Source organism: Oryctolagus cuniculus, chromosome 8, assembly GCF_964237555.1.
Source record: "Oryctolagus cuniculus chromosome 8, mOryCun1.1, whole genome shotgun sequence".
Lineage (NCBI taxonomy): Eukaryota > Metazoa > Chordata > Mammalia > Lagomorpha > Leporidae > Oryctolagus > Oryctolagus cuniculus.
Window position 1 is genome coordinate 25364864 of NC_091439.1, and position 19594 is coordinate 25384457.

General features: G+C 40.7%; 1 protein-coding gene across 4 annotated transcripts in view; it reads right to left on the reverse strand.

The window, feature by feature from the left end:
- NAA15 (N-alpha-acetyltransferase 15, NatA auxiliary subunit) overlaps positions 1-19594 on the reverse strand; it is a 108097-nt gene that overhangs the window by 33127 nt on the left and 55376 nt on the right. For all 4 annotated transcript variants that reach the window (XM_008267430.4, XM_002716872.5, XM_070047547.1 and 1 more), the window contains 4 exons: positions 8582-8701; positions 7174-7269; positions 6914-7020; positions 1069-1141 (listed from right to left, as the gene is read on the reverse strand). In XM_008267430.4, coding sequence (XP_008265652.1) covers positions 1069-1141; positions 6914-7020; positions 7174-7269; positions 8582-8701 — 396 coding nt within the window. The remainder of the gene's footprint in view (positions 1-1068; positions 1142-6913; positions 7021-7173; positions 7270-8581; positions 8702-19594) is intronic.

Here is a 19594-nt window from a genome sequence, read left to right on the forward strand (position 1 = left end):
TTTCAAGTAAATAAGTAAATCTTTATAAAAAAAAAATGTATTTGGCATCTTTGAAGGGAGCTGAACCACTTCACTATTTTGTATAACTGGTGAAGAACCAAAAAAGGTACGGGGTGGGAAACAAAAAGTATTTACCATTCTTTTCCCACGTAAACTGAAATGCTGGGTAAGCACATAAAAGGGAAATTTTTTCTTTTATGATAATAAAGAATGATAGAATATTATGAGTTGGTATTAATGGCTAACAAATAAACAAACACTAGACGCTTACTGATAGAAGATGACACTACCATCTGTATAATAATCCTGTTCAATCCTCTTATGTCAAGAGACAAAAATAAAAGGAAGACAACCAAAAATATCAGCAATCCTCTTTAATTTGTCCATTAGAAAAAAATTCGTGAACAAATAAATCGCAGAAAAAATGAAAAAGCCTATATATTTAAAAAGATACAGAAGAAGATTTATCAACCACACTCAAAGAATAATCTTGACTGGATCTTCATTCAAAGAACTTCAAAAACAGAAGGCAAAGGAAAACATCACCTTTGTAATATAATTGGAATTATGAACATGGACTGGGTATTTGATATCAAGAAAGTTTAAATTTTCAAGTATGATAATGGTATTATGATTATATCTTAAGTGGATTCCTCATTTTTAGACATTAAAATATTCATGGGTCCAATGATGTGATATTTGAAATACGCTTTAGAATAACATGGGAGTACACAGAAGCACCTGAGAATACATGAATAAATGAAGTACATTTGGTCATGAATCAAAAATTATTGAAACTGACTGAGGAATGAACAGATGATCATTATTACTGCATTTAGTTACAGATGCTTTAAGCTTTTTATAAAATGCTTTTTTTTTAAATAAATTGACGTGATTCTCCTCTAACCAAATATTATCATATAAAATAATGGACTTCCATCTTAAAGGAACAAAATTTAAATGTACTTATGCTGCCAACTAAATAATAATACTGACCTTCTGACTAAGAATATCATAATATATAAAAGCTTGGAAGATGTTTTTCAAACATGAAACCTGAGAACTTACCATTGGGGTTAAATAACCGGCAGCTTTTTAGAGAGGTCTCATAACCTACTACTAATTCTTCTATGATTGCCACCTAGAGTAAAAACATACAAGCACACTTTAAAATATACAGTTACTATTCCTATGTACAATGTGTTATGATTAAAGGACTAAATGAACACTTCAAAATCTCTCTCTCTCTCTCTCTCTCTCTCTCTCTCACACACACACACACACACACACACACACACACAAACACCTTTTAAGTCCCTCAACCTCTGGATACAAGTTTAAAATTAACTCATGTATTTGTGCAGCAGTACATTAAGACATAACTTTCTTCAAAATTTACTGTTAAATTCCTTTTTCCCGGGGCCGGCGCTGTGGCGCAGTGGGTTAACACCCTGGCCTGAAGCGCCAGCATCCCATATGGGTGCTGGTTCAAGACCCAGCTGCTTCACTTCCTGTCCGGCTCTCTGCTATGGCCTGGGAAAGCAGTTGAAGATGGCCCAAGTCCTTTGGCCCCTGCACCCACGTGGGAGACCTGGAAAAGGCTCCTGGCTTCGGATCGGCGCAGCTCCGGCCGTTGCAGCCATTTGGGGAGTGAACCATCGGATGGAAGATCTCTCTTTGTGTGCAACTCTTTCAAATAAAATAAATAAATCTTTAAAAAAAAAAATTCCTTTTTCCCACTAGAAAATACAGCATCAGCTAAACCAGGAATCAAAAAAAGGTTGGACACAAACAGTCATTTCGTGGATGATTTATTTCTTGGTTTATTTTACCTCAAGTCATATAAGTAGCACCCACGCCACTTGCTTTCAAAGAATTAAGAATTAAATGCTGGGGCCAGTGTTGGGGTGTAGTATATGGCAGCATCCCATATGGCCACCTGATTGAATCTCCACTGCTCCACTACTAATCCAGCTCCCTTCTAAGGTGCCTGGAAGCTTGGGAGACCCAGAAGAAGCTCCTGGCTACTGGCTTTGGCCTGGTCCAAGCCCTGGCAATTGTGGCCAGTTGGGGAATGAACCAACATATGGAAGAGATCTCTCTCTCTCCTCTGGCCTTTGTGTAACCTTGCCTTTCAAACAAAATAAATAAATAAAAATTAAAAAAAAAAAAAAAGGATTGGGGCTGGTGCTGTAAAACCACTGCCTGCAGTGCTGGCATCACATCCCTCCCATATGAATGCTGGTCACTGCTGCTTCACTTCTGACCCAGCTCCCTGCTAATATGCCTAGGAAAGCTGAGGAAAATGGCCTAGGGGCTTGGGCCCCTGCACTCATGTTAGAGACCCAGAGGAAGCTCCTGGCTCAGTCTTGGCCATTACAGCTATTTGGGGAGTGAATCAGCAGATGGAAGATCTTTCTCTCTCTTTGTGTGTGTGTGTGTGTAACTCTGCTTTTCAAATAAATAAATCTTTCTTCAAAAAAAAAAGATTAAATGCTGTATGAAGAGAATATATTCCATATGTAGATGACAGCAATCATATTCTCAATTTTATAACCCAGGGGAATTAATAAATCTGAAGCAGACAACAGTGGGTGGGCCCAGGAGAATGAGTGACTTTCTAGGTTCTGATTTTTCCTAAGTCCTGAATACACACCTGCTCCAGGGTTCCTGAGAGATCTCAGACAGATACTTTCAATTTGTAATTCCCTTCTTCGCTTAATACACCTTTAAGGGATTTCTATTACTACAGCGCCCTCATACATGACCTCAAGTGATGGAAAAGATTAATACCAGCTCTCTCCAACACCACGGCAAACTGTGAGAAATGAATGGTTGTGAGGCCGGCACCATGCACAATAAGTCAATCCTCCGCCTGCGGAGCCAGTATCCCATATGGGCGCCAGTTCTAGTCCCGGCTACTCCTCTTCCAATCCAGCTCTCTGCTATGGCCTGGGAAAGCAGTGGAAGATGGCCCAAGGCCTTGGGCCCCTGCACTCATGTGGGAGACCCGGAAGAAGCTCCTGGCTCCTGGCTTCGGATCGGCGCAGCTCTGGCCGTTGCGGCCATCTGGGAAGTGAACCAACGGAAGGAAGACCTTTCTCTTTCTCTCTCCCTCTCACTGTCTGTAACTCTACCTCTCAAATAAATAAATAAAAATCTTAAAAAAAAAAAAAAATGAATAGTGCAGCTAGGGTAATATGGTGGACCTGTGTTCTCCTAAAAACTAAACTACCTTACAAAAACTCAGTTTGTTTTCCAAAACCTGACTAATCAGTCCCATTTATTATCATAATGGCAATATTTAATTCAATATTACATAACTTAGCAATGAGGGAAAAAAAACAACTGTTTCCTTGAGTTAAATACCATGGAAGATTAACAAGTTAGAAATTTCTAACCAATGGGTATAAATAAGAAAATCGTAAGTAGAAGAAAATCATAAAAATATGATACTCTTATTTTTGATTGTTTCACAAGCATCAAAGTCTAACTCTCTCAAAATTGTACATAACATCACATTTTATGGATGTGACTCAAAAAAACAAAGGCAATAAACCACCCAGTAAAGCCCATATACTGGGCCTTTCAACAACACTTGCAAATAAATGCACATTATGTGCTTCAGGTCAAAGTGTTAATTAGCATGTTTAGTATGTTCCGTCTTTCTGGGTTCTTAAAATAACTGATTTAAGTTTAAAAAATTTTTATTCACTTAATTTTTTAAGATTTATTTTATATTGAATCTTAATGAAGAGTGGGATGGGAGAGGGAATAGTTGGTGGGACAGGAGTAGGGGTGGGAGGATGGGTATGGGAGGAATAACCACTATATTCCTGAAGTTGTACCTATGAAATTTATATTAAATAAAAGCTTTAAAATAAAAATATTTACTTTATTTATTTGAAAGACAGTTACAAATGAGAGGTAGAGACAGAGAGGTCTTCCATCCACTGGTTCACTCCCCAATTGGCTGCAACAGCTGAAGCTGAGCCGATCTGATGTCGATCTGATGCCAGGACTCATGAGTTTTTTCTGGGTCTCCCATGTTGATGCAAGGGCCCAAGGACTTGGGCCATCCTCTGCTGCTTTCCCAGGTGCATTAACAGGGAGCTAGATGGGAGAAGTGGAGCAGCTGGCTCCCATATGGGATGCTGGCACTGCAGGCCAGGGCATTAACCTGCTGCTCCAAAATACTGGCCCCTTCATTTAATTTTTAAAAATTTATTTGAAACACATAGTCAAGGGTCCTTTCTGTTGGTTCAATCTCCAAGTGCCCATAACGGCTAGGGCGGGGGCCACACCAAAGCCAGGAGCCAGGAATTCAATCTGAGTCTCTCACATGGGTGACAGGAACCAAACTATTTGAGCCATTACCAGTTAACTCCCAGGGTGTACATTAACAAAAAACTAGAAGTGGGAGTGAAGCCAGCACTTGAGCCTAGGCATTCCAGTATGGGATGTGAGCATCTCAAGCAGTATCTTAACTGCTAAATCAAATGCCAACCCCGACTGATTTGCTTTCAATACAACCAAAATGTTTCCAAGCAAAATAATCTAAATGAATATTAAAACACTAAGGAGCCAGCATTGTGGCACAGCAGGTAAAGCTGCTGCCTGCGATCCCATATGGGCGCCAGTTCGAGTCCCAGCTGCTCCCTGCTAAAGCATGTGGGAAGACAACAGAAAATGGCTCAACTACTAGGGCCCCTGCCATCCATGTGGGAGACCCATATAAAGCTCGTGGATCCTAGCTTTGTGACCATCTGAGAAGTGGACAGGTGATGGAAGACCTCTCTGTGTCTCTCTGTAAACACTCTTTCAAGATATATAAATAAATCTTAAGAAAAAAAAAACCACTAAGCATTCTGAATAGTTGAAAGAATAAACTGACTTCCTAGGGCAGTAAATTCTTTTTTTAAATTTTTTTAAAAGACTTTATTTTTATTTATTCGACAGGTAGAGTAGCAGACAGTGAGAGAGAGAGAGACAGAGAAAAAGGTCTTCCCTCCGTTGATTCACTCCTCAAATGGCTGCCGCAGCTGGCGCTGCGCCGATCCGAAGCCAGCAGCCAGGTGCTTCCTCCTGGTCTCCCACGCAGTGCAGGGGCCCAAGCACCCGGGCCATCCTCCACTGCCCTCCCAGGCCAAAACAGAGAGCTGGACTAGAAGAGGAGCAACAAGGACCAGAACCTGGTGCCCATATGAGATGCTGGCGCCGCAGGCGGAGGATTAACCAAGTGGAGCCATGGTGTCAGCCCCAAATTCTTCTAACCAACTTTTCTTTCTACTGAGTAAAAAAAAAGATCACTAAAGCAAAACTTAGTCCAATAGAAAAAAGTTGGAGAAATCACTATACCCTAGTAACTTTTTATAGCCTATACAGAATCATCAAAGTATATACCAAGTCCAAGAGTTTGGCATAGCACTGAAGATGCCACTTGGATGCCCACATTCCATATTGGAAGGCCAGGGTTCAAGTGCTGGCTTTGCTCCCAATTCCTACTTCCTGCTAATATGCACCCTGGGAGGCATCAGGTAACAACTCAAGTAATTAGGCCTCTGCTACCATCTGAGAGATCCAGGCTCCTGGGTTTGGCCTGGACCCTGCCCACCTATCTATCTGTCTGTCTCTGCACTTCAAATAAATAAAAATAAGTAAAAATTTAAAGTACAGAGCAGAAACAAAGGGCAAAAAGCAAGCAAACAATAAGTAACTAAAGAGATGGAGAGGGGCAGGTGCTGTGGCATAGAAGATAAAGTTACCGCTTGCAGTGCCGACATCCCATATGGGTGCCGGTTCACGTCCTGGCTGCTCAACTACCAATACCACTCTCTGCAATGGGGTAGGAAAGCAGTAGAAGATGGCCCAAGGGCTTGGGCCCCTGCACCTGAGTGGGAGACCTGGAATAAGCTCCTGGCTCTTGGCTTTGGATCGGCGCAGCTCCAGCCGTTGCAGCCACTTGGGGAATGAACCAGCGGATGGAAGACTTCTCTCTCTCTGCCTCTGCCTCTCTGTAACTCTTTCAAGTAAAATAAATAAATCTTTAAAAAAAAGGGGGAGTGGGGACAGCGCTGTGGCATAGAGGGTAAAGCTGCCACCTGTAGTGTTGGCATCCCATACGGGCACTGGTTCAAGTCCCGGCTTCTCCATTCCTGATCCAGCTCTCTTGTTACAGCCTGTGAAAGCAGTGGAAGATGGTCCAAATGCTTGGGCCCCATACCTGCATGGCAGACTCAGAGGAGGTTCCTGCTTCCTGGCTTCAGCTCAGTGCAGCTCCAGCCATTGCAGCCAGCTAAGGAGTGAACCAGTGAATGGAAGACCTCTCTCTTTCTCTATTTTTTTTTTTTTTTAAGATTTTTTATTTATTTATTTATTTGAAAAAGTTACAGAGAGAGGCAGAGACAGAGAGATAGAGGTCTTCCATCCTCTGGTTCACTCCCCGGATGGCCACAATGGCCAGAGCTGTGTCTATCCAAAGCCAGGAGCTTCTTCTGGGTCTCCCACGTGGGTGCAGGGGCCCTAGGACTTGGGCCATCTTCTACTGCTATCCCAGGCCACAGCAGAGAGCTGGATTGAAAGAGGAGCAGCTGGGACTAGAATAGGTACCCACATGGAATGCAGGTGCTTCAGGCCAGGGCTTTAACCTGCTGCGCCACAGTGCCAGCCCCATCTCTCTCTCTCTTTCTCTCTGCCCTGCCTCTTTGTAACTGATTTTCAAATAAATAAATAAATCTTAAAAAAAAAAAAAAAAAAAAAAAAGCTGGAGAGAAAAGAGAAGAAGCATTTAAACTGAAAGCTAGGACTGATACCAGATTCACAAAACATGTAGTATTGTGCACAGATAATCAAGAATCAACCATTATAAATACTTACCAAAGATATGATAGCCAAAACAAAACATCACATTTACCTTTTCCTTATCTCTGTATAATGACCTCAAAGTATTGAAGACTGGTGGACAACCCTTGCTGAAATTCATCCTTAGGAACTTATCTAAGCATTCTTTAAACTTCTCACCTTAGAAGACAAAAAGCTAGTTAGTTGGCTTACAGTTATTACCAAACTTGTAACAATGCCTATCTTAATGTTACTATACATAGTCACAATTAAAACCAAGGCAAGAAATTTTAAATTGTAACAGTATTTTCATTCCTTTGCAATTATCCTTACCAGATAAAAAGTTTAATGGCAACCTTCTTGGTACCAATCCCCTTGGATATTTAGTCCAGGCCTCTTCATAAATTTTTAGCCGTTCTAACATATTAGCTACAAATAAAGAAAATATCCTTTTATATAAATTATAAATTGTGCATTTTCCTGGCAAATTAGAAATTTTTCAAGATAATTAAAATTAGAATATGAAAGGCTATTTGAAGGAGAAAATTGTGCTATCTTACCATCTTATTATTTATAAATCCTTTTAGACTAATATTTTCAGATTTAAATATCTCTAGCCATATGTAATATATAATCTATCCTGTATCAAGGATATATATAATATATAATACATTATATAATATATAATCTATTCTGTATCAAGCACCCTTTCAAGAATCTAAGAATTCCTTTATTTTTTGAAAAACTATCAGTATTATTTCCAGATATTGTCTTTTCATTATTCTATTCAGTCTATCCCCTGCACTTCCTCTCCTCTGATTCATTTTGGAGCTTCTCTATCTATCTTCCCTCTTCCATTTATTTCTGTTTCTTATATTTAAACTTTTACCTTCAGTGCAAAGCCTTCCTCAGTTTGTATTTTTTACTTCACTAATATTTCCTTAGCTGTAGCCTCTCTTCTATTCAGATTTTTATGCAGATATTCCATTAAAATTTTTATTTGAATAAGCAGGCTTCTCATTTCCAACATTCCTAATTAGTACTTTCTCAAATCTATGCAAGATTCATGGCTGGAGTTCCCTCTCTCCATCTTAGATTTCTCCATCACTTCTACTCTCCCTTTTGCTGGCATCAATGGTTACCATTCCCTACTTGTGTTCCTATTCTAGCTTTAGAATTTCTGTTACGAAGTAATCTTCAGCAAGAAGTTTCTCTTTTATACACCAATGATGGATGGCACACTATCAGCTTTGAGGAAAAAGCAACTTCAAATTAGATCATGCTGGCTAAGGGGGATGGAATCTCAATTTACTTAAGTGATGGAAATTTAACCCTTTTTCCCCACAAAGGAGCAGCGCTGTTCTTGAGGCCTGCCTACACATGCAGGACACTGGCATGCCCCTGCACCGCAGCCACAGCTCACCACAGAGGTTATGCTTGCTTCTTTGCTTTATGGAGATACCTCCATTCCCAACTATGGAAATTTTCCTTTCATGTTCTTCATACTACCATGCACTGGTAAACTTTTTCTAAAGCTGTTTCTCTACCATTCCTATGAATTCATAGAACAGACTTCAGAACATGCTCAACCTCTCTTATTAACGTTTATGCTGTACATTTATATTTAGATTTTTTCCAATTATTAATCAGTATTTTTTCTGGTTGTGCTTGCCAATGAGTTAATAAAATCTACATTAACAAAAGAAACAACTAAAACTTAGTAAGTTTTAAACAATACTACCTGGCTTCAGCGCTTTTTCCAAGCCTTTGTAATAGGCCCAGTTTTCGGGATTTCTCTCTTGTAATCCTCTATAAACATCAGCAGCATCTTCTAAACGACACAATTGCAACAGAAGTTCCCCTGATTTAAAAAAAAAATTAAATATCTGCCTGAATGAGACTTTTACAGTTTCTATTCCTCTACTTCTTATTTCATTTAAATTAACTTGATAGTTGGGTTTGTGACATTCTTCATTCCAAAGGCTCAGAAAGTAACTTCCAAACAGCTAAAAATCCACTGGTCAATTCCAAGTCCTTACCTAGCGATCTGCCCATTCCTCCAAACAAATAAAGCTAACAAAATAGATAACCAAAATAATGTAAATAAAGAGCACTTTGGCCTGGCACTGTGGGAAAGCAGGTGATATTTAACAATACTTAACATTTTAATGTGCAACTTTTTTTTAAATAACTGTACAGTACACACCTCCTTACAGGATTTTTTTAAAAACCATTTTTCTTAATGATTTATTTAATGTATTTGAAAGAGTTACAGAAAGAGGTAGAGACGGTGGGGGGGGCAGGGGGAGGTCCTCCACAGCTGGTTCACTCTCCAAATGGCTGCAAAGGCCAGAACTGAGCAATCTGAAGCAAGGAGCCAGGAGTTCCTTGAAGGACTCCCACGTGGGTGCAGGGGCCCAAGGACTTGAGCCATCTTCTACTGCTTTCCCAAGCCATAGCAGAGAGCTAGATCAGAAGTGGAGCAGCCAGGAATTACGGCGCCTTTATGGGATGCCGGCACTGCAGGTGAGGGCTTTAGCATGCTTCACCACAGCACCAGCCCCTTAAAATGCAACTTCTGAGGAATGAACATAGTGTAACACACTTGAATATGTGTGATGCCGAACTTTTTAAATAAAATATAAATTCTGGGGAGCTGGCGTTGCTGAGTAATGAGTAAAACCGTCGTATATAGTGCAAGCATCCCATATGGGTGCCAGTTCAAGTTCCAGCTGCTCCACCTCATATCCAGCTCTCAGCTTTGGCCTGGGAAAGCAGAAGATGGTCCAAATCCTTGAGCCCCTGTACCCATGTGGGAGACTCGCAAGAAGCTACAGGCTCCTGGTTTTGGATTGGCTCAGCACAGGCCTTTGTGACCATTTGGAGAGTGAATGAGCAGATGGAAGATCTTTCTCTGTAACTCTTTCAAATAAATAAAACAAATCTTTAAATATATATCTATTATGTTTGTTTATGATAATTTTCTTTACTCTTACTCAAAGAGTACATTTTTAATTTTTTCCTTAAAATAACACTTTGGCATGAACTTTACAGCAGATTTTTGATGAATATAATAAATAGAACTTGACTGGGCAGTTCTAAGATGGCAGAGCAGGGACAGAGCTTACTGCTCCAGATCAGGAGAAGATAGTTTAAAAGAAGTAGAGAAAGTGTAGTCTCAGGGAAGAGGTAAGCAGAAAACAGCAAAGGAAACTGTACCGAAATTAAAGGGACTCGGTGGACCTACATGGAGAGAACTGGTGCTCGTGGCTTGGGACTCCAGCAGCTAAGAGCCTACACCGCAGTGTGGCAAGGGAGGTAATACCAGACCACAGCAGCCCAAGCCACTGGAGAAAAAGCTGCAGGAAGAGCCTAGAGGGAACCCAGCTTGGAGCCCCGTTGGGGATAATGTACCTTTCAAACAGGAGTGAAAAAAAAAGGACGGGACGGACACGTTTCTGTCTCCCCAATCACTTTTCAATGGTGTCCTGTAACAAGCCAATAGAGCAGGCACCATTTTGGACACATATAACAGCTGCACCAGCTCATATCTGTGCCCAGCAACCAACCGAGTAGAGACCCTGACTCTGGTGGGGAGAATTAACAGGGAGCTAGGTGCTTGTGACTATGTGAGGCTTCGGTACAGGGACTGTGAAAAAACAGGATGTGTGGGAGAACTCACAGTGTGGCTTGGACTCTGAGCAGTCACAGTGGGAGACTCCACATGCTCAGGGTGTCCTGGCTACCTGGTAAGAGACATTGCTGGGGAATCTGAACTTATACTGAGGACTGCACAGATCCTTTGTGCAGTCCTTGGGGCTAACACTCAGGCACAGGTCTCGTTTGAGGAGAGGAGCTCAGCAGAACGGAGTAAATTTCCCTTCTGATTAAAAAAAGAGAGAGAGATTTGAGAGAAGATTTACCAAGCCAAACCTGAGTGTGTCACATTAGGCATGCCCTTAACCCTAGAGAACTGAACAGAGCTCCCTGGCCACACCCAATACAAGACTCTAGATATTCACCGAAAGCAGATATTCCACTTACCTACAGAGTCACAGTACAAAAATAAAAGTTACCACGGGGGGGACCAAGGAAGATCTCCACAAATGCTGAACAACAAATGCACCAATTCAAGAACCGAGAATAAGGAAGACAACATGATGCTTCCAAAAGAACATGACACTTCAATACTAGATTGCAAAGATGATGAGATGAAGAAATTCAAGAAATGGAATTCAAAAATTGATCATAAGTTTACATAGAAGTAATCAGAAGCAACTGCACAAACTACTGAAATCCATACAGGACATGAAAGAAAATTTCTCCCATGAAATTGATATGATAAAGAGAAACTGAGGGGCTGGCGCTATGGTGTAGTGGGTAAAGACGCCGCCTGCAGTGCCTGGCATCCCATATGGATGCCGGTTTGAGTCCCGGTTGCTCCACTTCCAATCCAGCTCTTTGCTATGGACTGGGAAAGCCGAGACCCAGAAGAAGCTCCTGGCTCCTGGCTTCGGATCGGCACAGCTCAGGCCATTACAGCCATCTGGGGAGTGAACCAGAGGGTGGAAGACCTCTTTCTCTGCCTCTTCTTCTCTCTCTGTGTAACTCTGGCTTTCAAATAAAATATATCTTTAAAAAAAAAGAGAAATCGAAATGAAATGAAGAATTCAATAGAACAAATAACAAATGCAGTGGAGAGCCTTAACAACAGAATCGGGGAAGCAGAAGAAAGAATATCGCACTTAGAAGACAAAGCACAGGAAATTAAACAGTCAGACCAAACAAAAGAAGAGAAAATTAGAAAACTAAAAAACACTGTTGGGAATCTGCAGGATACTATAAAAAATATATATATACGGATTTTAGGAGTTCCTGAAGGCATAGAAAGAGAGAAAGAATTAGAAGGCCTTTTTAGTGAAATAATAACAGAAAACTTCCCTAGTTTGGAGAAAGAAACGGACATCCAAGTACAGGAAAAACAGAGAACTCTTAACAGACATGACCAGAAAAGATCCTCACCATGACTCACTGTAATCAAACTCACGACAGTAAAACTTAAAGAGAAGATTCTAAAATGTACACAAGAGAAATGCCAGATTACTTTCAGAGGTTCTGCAATTAGAATCACAGCAGATTTCTCATCAGAAACCTTACAGCCTAGGAGAGAATGGCAATATACAGTCCAAGTCTTAAGAGAAAAAACATGTCATCCCAGAATATTATGCCTGGAAAAGCTCTCACTTATGAATGAAGATGAAATAAAGACCTTCCATAACAAAGAAAATTTGAATTTGTCACCACTCGTCCAGCCCTACAAAAGATACATAAGGATAGGTTTCAGACAGAAACACAGAAACATGGTCATCACTACGAAAGAAGGTAAAGGAAGAAAATATTTCAGTAAAAGTCCAAAGGAAATTTGAAGTAAAAAATAGGAATATTTTTGGAAAAATGGCAGGGCAAAGTCGTTATGTAGCAATAGTCACCTTGAATATAAAAGCCTCTACTACACAGTTAAAAGACACAGATGGCTGAATGGATTAAAAGATAAAACCTCTCTATTTGCTGCTTACAAGAAACACATCTCACCAACAAAGATGCACATGGATTGAAAAGGAAAGGATGCAAAAAGATATTCCATGCTAACAAAAACCAAAAAAGAGCTGTTGTAACAATTTTTTTAAACATTTTATTTAAGATATGTACACTTCATGTATTTCATAAATACAAGTTTAGAAATATAGTCATTCTTCTCACCCTATCCACCCTCCCACCTGCACTCCCACCCTTGCTCCTCCTGCCTCTCCTATTCCCATTATTATATTTACTAAGATTTTCAATTAACTTTATACATGTAAGATTAAACCTATGCTAAATAAAGAGTTCAACAAATAGTAAAACAAACAAACAAAAAAACTGTTCCTCAACAATCCAGACAAGGGCTGTTCAAAGTCATGTACACCATGAAATACTACACAGTGATAAAAAAAGAAATCCTGTAGTTTGCAACCAAATGGATGCAACTAGAAAACATTACACTTAGTGAAATAAGCCAATCCTAAAGGAACAAATACTTCATGTTCTCTCTGATCTGCTGTAGCAATCATAATATCAGACAAAATAGACTTTAACATAAAAACTGTAAAAAGAGACAAAGAAGGGCACAATATAATGATTAAAAGATCAATTCAACAGGAAGACATAACTATTATAAATATATATGCACCTAGGGTACCTGGGTAATTAAAAGAAATGTTAAAGGGGTTTAAAGGGAGACTTAGACTCCAATACAATAGTAATGGGGGACTTCAATACTCCACTCTCAACAATGGACAGATCAATCAGACAGAAAATAAACAAGGAAATTTAATCAACACTATAGACCAAATGGACCTAACAGATGTCTACAGAACTTTTCTTTTCATCCTACAGCTGCAGAATACACATGCTTTGCAGCAGCTCATGAAACATAATATGAGGCCATAAAGCAAATCTCAAAAAATTCAAGAAAATCAAAATCATACCATGCATCTTCATGGACCACAATGGAATGAAGCCAGAAATCAACAACTCAAGGAATCTTTAGAGCATATGAAAACACAAAGAGACTGAACAACATGCTCCTGAATGAACAGTGGGTCATAGAAGAAACCAAAACAGAAATAAAAAAATTTCTGGAAACAAATGAAGACGACAACACAATATATCAAAACTTATGGGATAAAGCAAAAGCAGTGTTAAAAGTAAAGTTTATAGCAATAGGTGCCTCCATCAAGAAACTGGAAAAGCACAAAATAAATGAACTATCAACGTACCTCAAGGAACTAGAAAAACACCATCAAACCAAACCCAAAACTACTAGGAGAAAAGAAATTAAAGTTAGAGAATAAATCAACAAGACTGAATTAAAAAAAAAATTACAAAAGATCAGCAAGGAGGCAGCACTGTGGCGCGGTGGGTTAAAGCCCAAGCCTGCAGTGCCAGCATCCCATATGGGCACCAGTTCGTGTCCCGGCTGCTCCTCTTCCGATCCAGCTCTCTGCTATGGCCTGGGAAAGCAGTAGAGGATGGCCCAACTCCTTGGGCCCCTGCACCCATGTGGCAGACCCAGAGGAGACTCCTGGCTCCCAGCTTTGGATCAGTTCAGCTCTGGCCACTGTGGTCACTTGGGTAGTGAACCAGTGGAATGGAAGACCTCTCTCCCTCTCTGGCTCTACTCCTCTCTGTAACTCCTCTTTCAATTAAATAAAATAATTCTTAAAAGAAAAAAGATCAGCAAAATGAAGAGCTGATGTTTTGAAAAAATAAACAAAATCGACACACCTCTGGCCCAACTAACCAAAAAAAGGAGAGAAGGGGCCAGCACTGTGCTGTGTTGGATAAGGCCGCCACCAGTAGTGCTGGCATCCCATGTGGGCACTGGTTCAAGTCCTGGTTGCTCCACTTCCGATCCAGGTCTCTGCTGTGACCTGGTAAAGCAGTAGAGTATGGTGTGAGTCCTTGGGGCCCTGCACCTGCGTGACAGACCCAGAAGAAGCTCCTGGTTCCTGGCTTTGAATCAGCACATCTCCAGCCGTTGTGGCCAACTGGGGAGTGAACCAGCAGGAAGACTTCTCTCTCTCTGCCTCTCCTTCTCTGTGTAACTCTGACTTTCAAAGAAATAAATATTTAAAAAAGGAGAGAAAACACAAATCAATAAAATCACAGATGAAACAGGATAACAACAGATACTACAAATATAAACAGACTCATCAGAAATTACTACAAAGAACTGTATGCCAACAAACTGGAAAACCTAGAAGAAATGGATAGATTCCTAGCCACATACAACCTACCCTAATTGAGCCATGAAGACACAGAAAATCTAAACAGACCCATAACCAAGTCAGATATTGCATCAGTAATAAAGGCTCATCCAACAAAGAAAAGTCCAGGACCGTATGGCTTTACTGCTTAATTCTACCAGACGTTTAATGAAGAAGTAACTCAAAACAATTAGAAGAGTGGGAATCCTCCCAAATTCTATGAAGCCAGCATCATCTTAATTCCTAAACCTGAGCAAGATACAACAGAGAATTACAGAACAATTTCTCTGATGAACACAGATGCAAAAATCCTCAACAAAATTCTAGCCAACAGAATCCAACAACACATCAGAAAGATCATCCACCCAGACCAAGTGGGATTTAACCCTGTTATGCAGGGATGGTTCAACATTCACAAATCACTGTGATACATCACATTAACAAACTGCTGAACAAAAACCAAATGATTATCTCAATAGATGCATAGAAAACATTTGATAAAATACAACATCCTTTCATGATGAAAACTCTAAGCAAATCAGGTATAGAAGCAACATTCCTCAACACAATTAAGGCAATTTATGACAAACCCATGGTCATCATGATATTGAATGGGGAAAAATTGGAAGCATTCGGCCAGCGCCGCGGCTCACTAGGCTAATCCTCTGCCTTGCGGCGCCGGCACACCAGGTTCTAGTCCCAGTTGGGGCGCCAGATTCTGTCCCGGTTGCCCCTCTTCCAGGCCAGCTCTCTGCTGTGGCCAGGGAGTGCGGCGGAGGATGGCCCAAGTACTTGGTCCCTGCACCCCATGGGAGACCAGGATAAGTACCTGGCTCCTGCCATCGGATCGGCGTGGTGCGCCAGTTGCAGTGCACCGGCTGCAGTGGCCACTGGAGGGTGAACCAACGGCAAAGGAACACCTTTCTCTCTGTCTCTCTCTCACTGTCCACTCTGCCTGTCAAAAAAATAAAGAAAAAAGAAAAAAAAAGAAAAAAAAATTGGAAGCATTCCAAGATCCGGTACCAGACAGGGATGCCCACTCTCACCACTGTATTCAATATAGTACTGGAAGTTTTAGCCACAGCCATTAGGCAAGAAAAAGAAATCAAAGGGATACACATTGGGAAGGAGGAAGTCAAATTATCCCTATTTGCAGACAACATCATTCTTTATTTAGGGGATCCAAAAGACTCCATTAAGAGACCACTGGAACTCATATAAAAGATCTCTACGATGGGGGCTGGAGCCCTGGCTCACTTAGTTAATCCTCTGCCTGCAGCGCTGGCATTCCATATGGGCACCAGGTTCCAGTCCCAGTGGCTCCTCCTCCAGTTCAGCTCTCTGCTGTAGCCCGTGAAGGCCGTGGAGGATAGCCCAGGTGCTTAGGCTCCTGTACCCGCATGGGAGAACAGGAGGAAGCATCTGGTTCCTGGCTTCGGATTGGCCATTTGGGGGATGAACCAATGGAAGGAAGACCTTTCTCTCTGTTTCTCTCTCTCTCACTGTCTAACTTTACTTACCAAATTTAAAAAGATCTTTACGATAAGAATTACAAAACATTAAAGAAAAGGAATGAAAGAAGATACAAAAAAATGAAAAAATCTGCCATGTTCATGGATTCAAAATGTCCATTCTTCCTAAACCAATTTACAGACCCAATGCACTACCAATCAAAATATCAAAGACATTCTTCACAGAAAAAATGATGCTGAAATTCATACGGAAACAAACTAGATCTCGAATAGCTAAAGAAATCTTATACAACTCCACAACAAAGTAAACAACCCACTTAAGAGATGGGTCAAGGACTTAATCAGACATTTTTAAAAGAGGAAATCCAAACGGCCAACAGACAGATGTAAAAAGGTTCAGGTTCACTAGTAGTCAGGGAAATGCAAATCAAAACCACAATGAGGTTTCACCTCACCCAGGTTAGAATGGCTTTCATACAAAAATCAACAAACAACAGATGCTGGTGAGGATGTGGGGAAAAAGGTACCCTAATCCATTGTTGATGGGAATGCAAACTGGTAAAAATCACTATGGAAGACAGTTAGGAGGTAACTCAGAAATTTCAATATAGTGCTACCATACAACCCAATCACCCCACTCCTTGAAATTTACCCAAGGGAAATGAAATCAGCAAGTAAGAGTTATCTGCACCTACCCTGTGTATTGCAGCTCAATTCACAATAGCTAAGACATGGAATTAAGCTAAATGCCCATCAGTGGAAGACTTGATAACAAAATTATGGAATACATACTCTATGGAATACTACATAGCAGTAAAAAAAAAAAATGAAACTGGATATTTGCAACAAAATGGATGAATCTGGAAAACATCATACTGAGAGAAATAAGCCAGTCCCAAAGGGACAAATACCATATGTTGTCCCTGATCTGTAACAACAGACCACCTAAAAGGAAACTTATAGAAGTGAAGCTGAAGCAACGACATGAACACTCCTTGTCTTGACTGTTGAGGAATAGTTTATTACCTCTTTTTTTATTATTATTTTCTTTTTCTATAATATAAATCCGATTGAAAATAGATCCCAGTAGCCGGGTGCCGCGGCTCAATAGGCTAATCCTCCGCCTTGCGGTGCTGGCACACCGGGTTCTAGTCCTGGTCAGGCCGCCGGATTCTGTCCCGGTCACTCCTCTTCCTGTCCAGCTCTCTGCTATGGCCCAGGAGTGCAGTGAAGGATAGCCCAAGTCCTTGGGTCCTGCACCTGCATGGGAGACCAGGAGAAGCACCTGGCTCCTGGCTTCGGATCAGCGAGGTGCACCAGCTGCAGCACGCCAGCCGCAGAAGGCATTAGAGAGTGAACCAACAGAAAAAGGAAGACCTTTCTGTCTCTCTCTCACTGTCCACTCTGCCTGTCAAAAAATAAAAAATAAAAAAAAAAAAGAAAGAAAAGAAAATAGATCCCAGTAAAACATAAAAGTGTGATTAAGAGAGGGAGGAGCTTTATAGTTCAGACACATTCCCATGGACTTACCCCTAAGGGTAAAGCTAAAACCTTGCCATGGGACTCCAAATCCCATTAAGCTGGGTGGTACTAATGCCACCTTATGTGTTAAAGTGATCATATTAAGTGTGTAATTGATCATATAGATAGGATTAAGTGTCAAAGGGATCACTTAAATAGACCAAGTGTCTGGTAATAACAACAGATAGAATTAAAAAGGCGGTTGCCCCTCTTCCAGGCCAGCTCTCTGCTGTGGCCAGGGAGTGCAGTAGAGGATGGCCCAAGTACTTGGGCCCTGCACCGGCATGGGAGACCAGGAGAAGCACCTGGCTCCTGGCTACAGATCAGCACGGTGCGCTGGCCGCAGCGCGCCGGCCACGGTGGACATTGGAGGGTGAACCAACGGCAAAGGAACATCTTTCTCTCTGTCTCTCTCTCTCACTGTCCATTCTGCCTGTCCAAAAAATAAATAAATAAATAAATAAAAATTTAAAAAAAAAGAATTAAAAAGGAAAGAATGATGCACTATGGGAAACAGGCCACACAGCAGACTCAGAATGACAAATGCCCTAAACAGCATTCTGACCTCAGAATCAGCCCATAAGGCATCTGGATATGACTGAAAAGTACATGAGAGCATTTTAGGCATAGAAAGCCAAGACACTGTGGCAAAAAATGTTCTACATGAAAGGATCTCTTGTGAGTGAGATCCCATTGGAAAGAAGGGGCCATCAAAGAAGGGAAGAGAGGACTTGTACATTGCTTATGGCCCTGTCTAAACACTGATGGAGTCTGTGGATTCAAAAGGCTTCCACAGCATTGGCAGCTCATGTCTAGAGTCTCAGGTGATCACTGATGTCATAAATAAGGGTGTCAATTGTTAAATCAACAACAGGAGTCAACTGTGCACTTACTCGGTTCTTAATGAGTTGTCCTATGAGAATTAACTGTAAAACTTGTTTACAAACAGTACTTTATACTTTGTGTGGGGGGATGTAAACTGTGGAAATCTTTACTTAGTATAGAGTTGGTCTTCTGCATGTAAAGTTAATTAAAAATGAATCTTAATGAAGAATGGGATGGGAGAGGGAGTAGGAGGTGGGACGGCAGTGGGGATGGGAGGGTGGGGAAGAACCACTATATTCCTAAAGCTATGAAATTTGTATTCATTAAATAAAAGCTTAAAAAATAATCACTAAAAAATAAAGAGTATAATGAATGTATGGAATTCAACTGAATTTGCATGGCCTTAAGAATTTTTTTCTGTGTGTATAAATTTACCTGCTATTAACAAAAGAATGAACTTTCCTGAGATCTTCCATTAGTCTCTTTTAAAAATGACCAAAGCATGTCTTTCTTGAATTATCTTTGAATAAAAGTTTGTATATTAAAAAAAAAAAAAAAAAAAAAAAAAAAAAAAAAAAAAACTACTGCAATGCCAGATTCCCAAATGAGCACCAGTTCCAGTCTGACATGCTCCACTTCTGATCCAGTTACCTGGTAATGTTTCTCGGACAGCAGTGGAACATGGCCCACGTGCTTAGGCTTAGGCCCCTACTATCCACATGGGAATTCTAGAAGGAATTCTGGGCACCTGGCTTTGGCCTGGCCCAGTTCCAGCCAATGCAGTAATTTAGGGAGTAGACCAGAAGATGGAAGATCTCTCTCTCCATCCATATCTGTCTTTCCCTCTCTCTCTCTGAAAACTTTGCCTTTCAACTAAGTAATAAATAAACCTTTAAAAACTAGTATTTTGAAAAACTGTCATATTTCCATGAAGAAACTGAGGCTCAAGCCTTGCTCTTGTGATAAAACTACTCAGTAGTCAGTGAGGTATTGCAAACTAGATTTTCCTAGCGTTGGAATCTTTCCATTATGCCCTTTGTAACTAACAGACTTTTAAGGGATGATCAATTCAAGTAAGAGAGCTATCCCTAATCTTTAGTTCACAACTGAGCTCCAGAATCCTCAGAC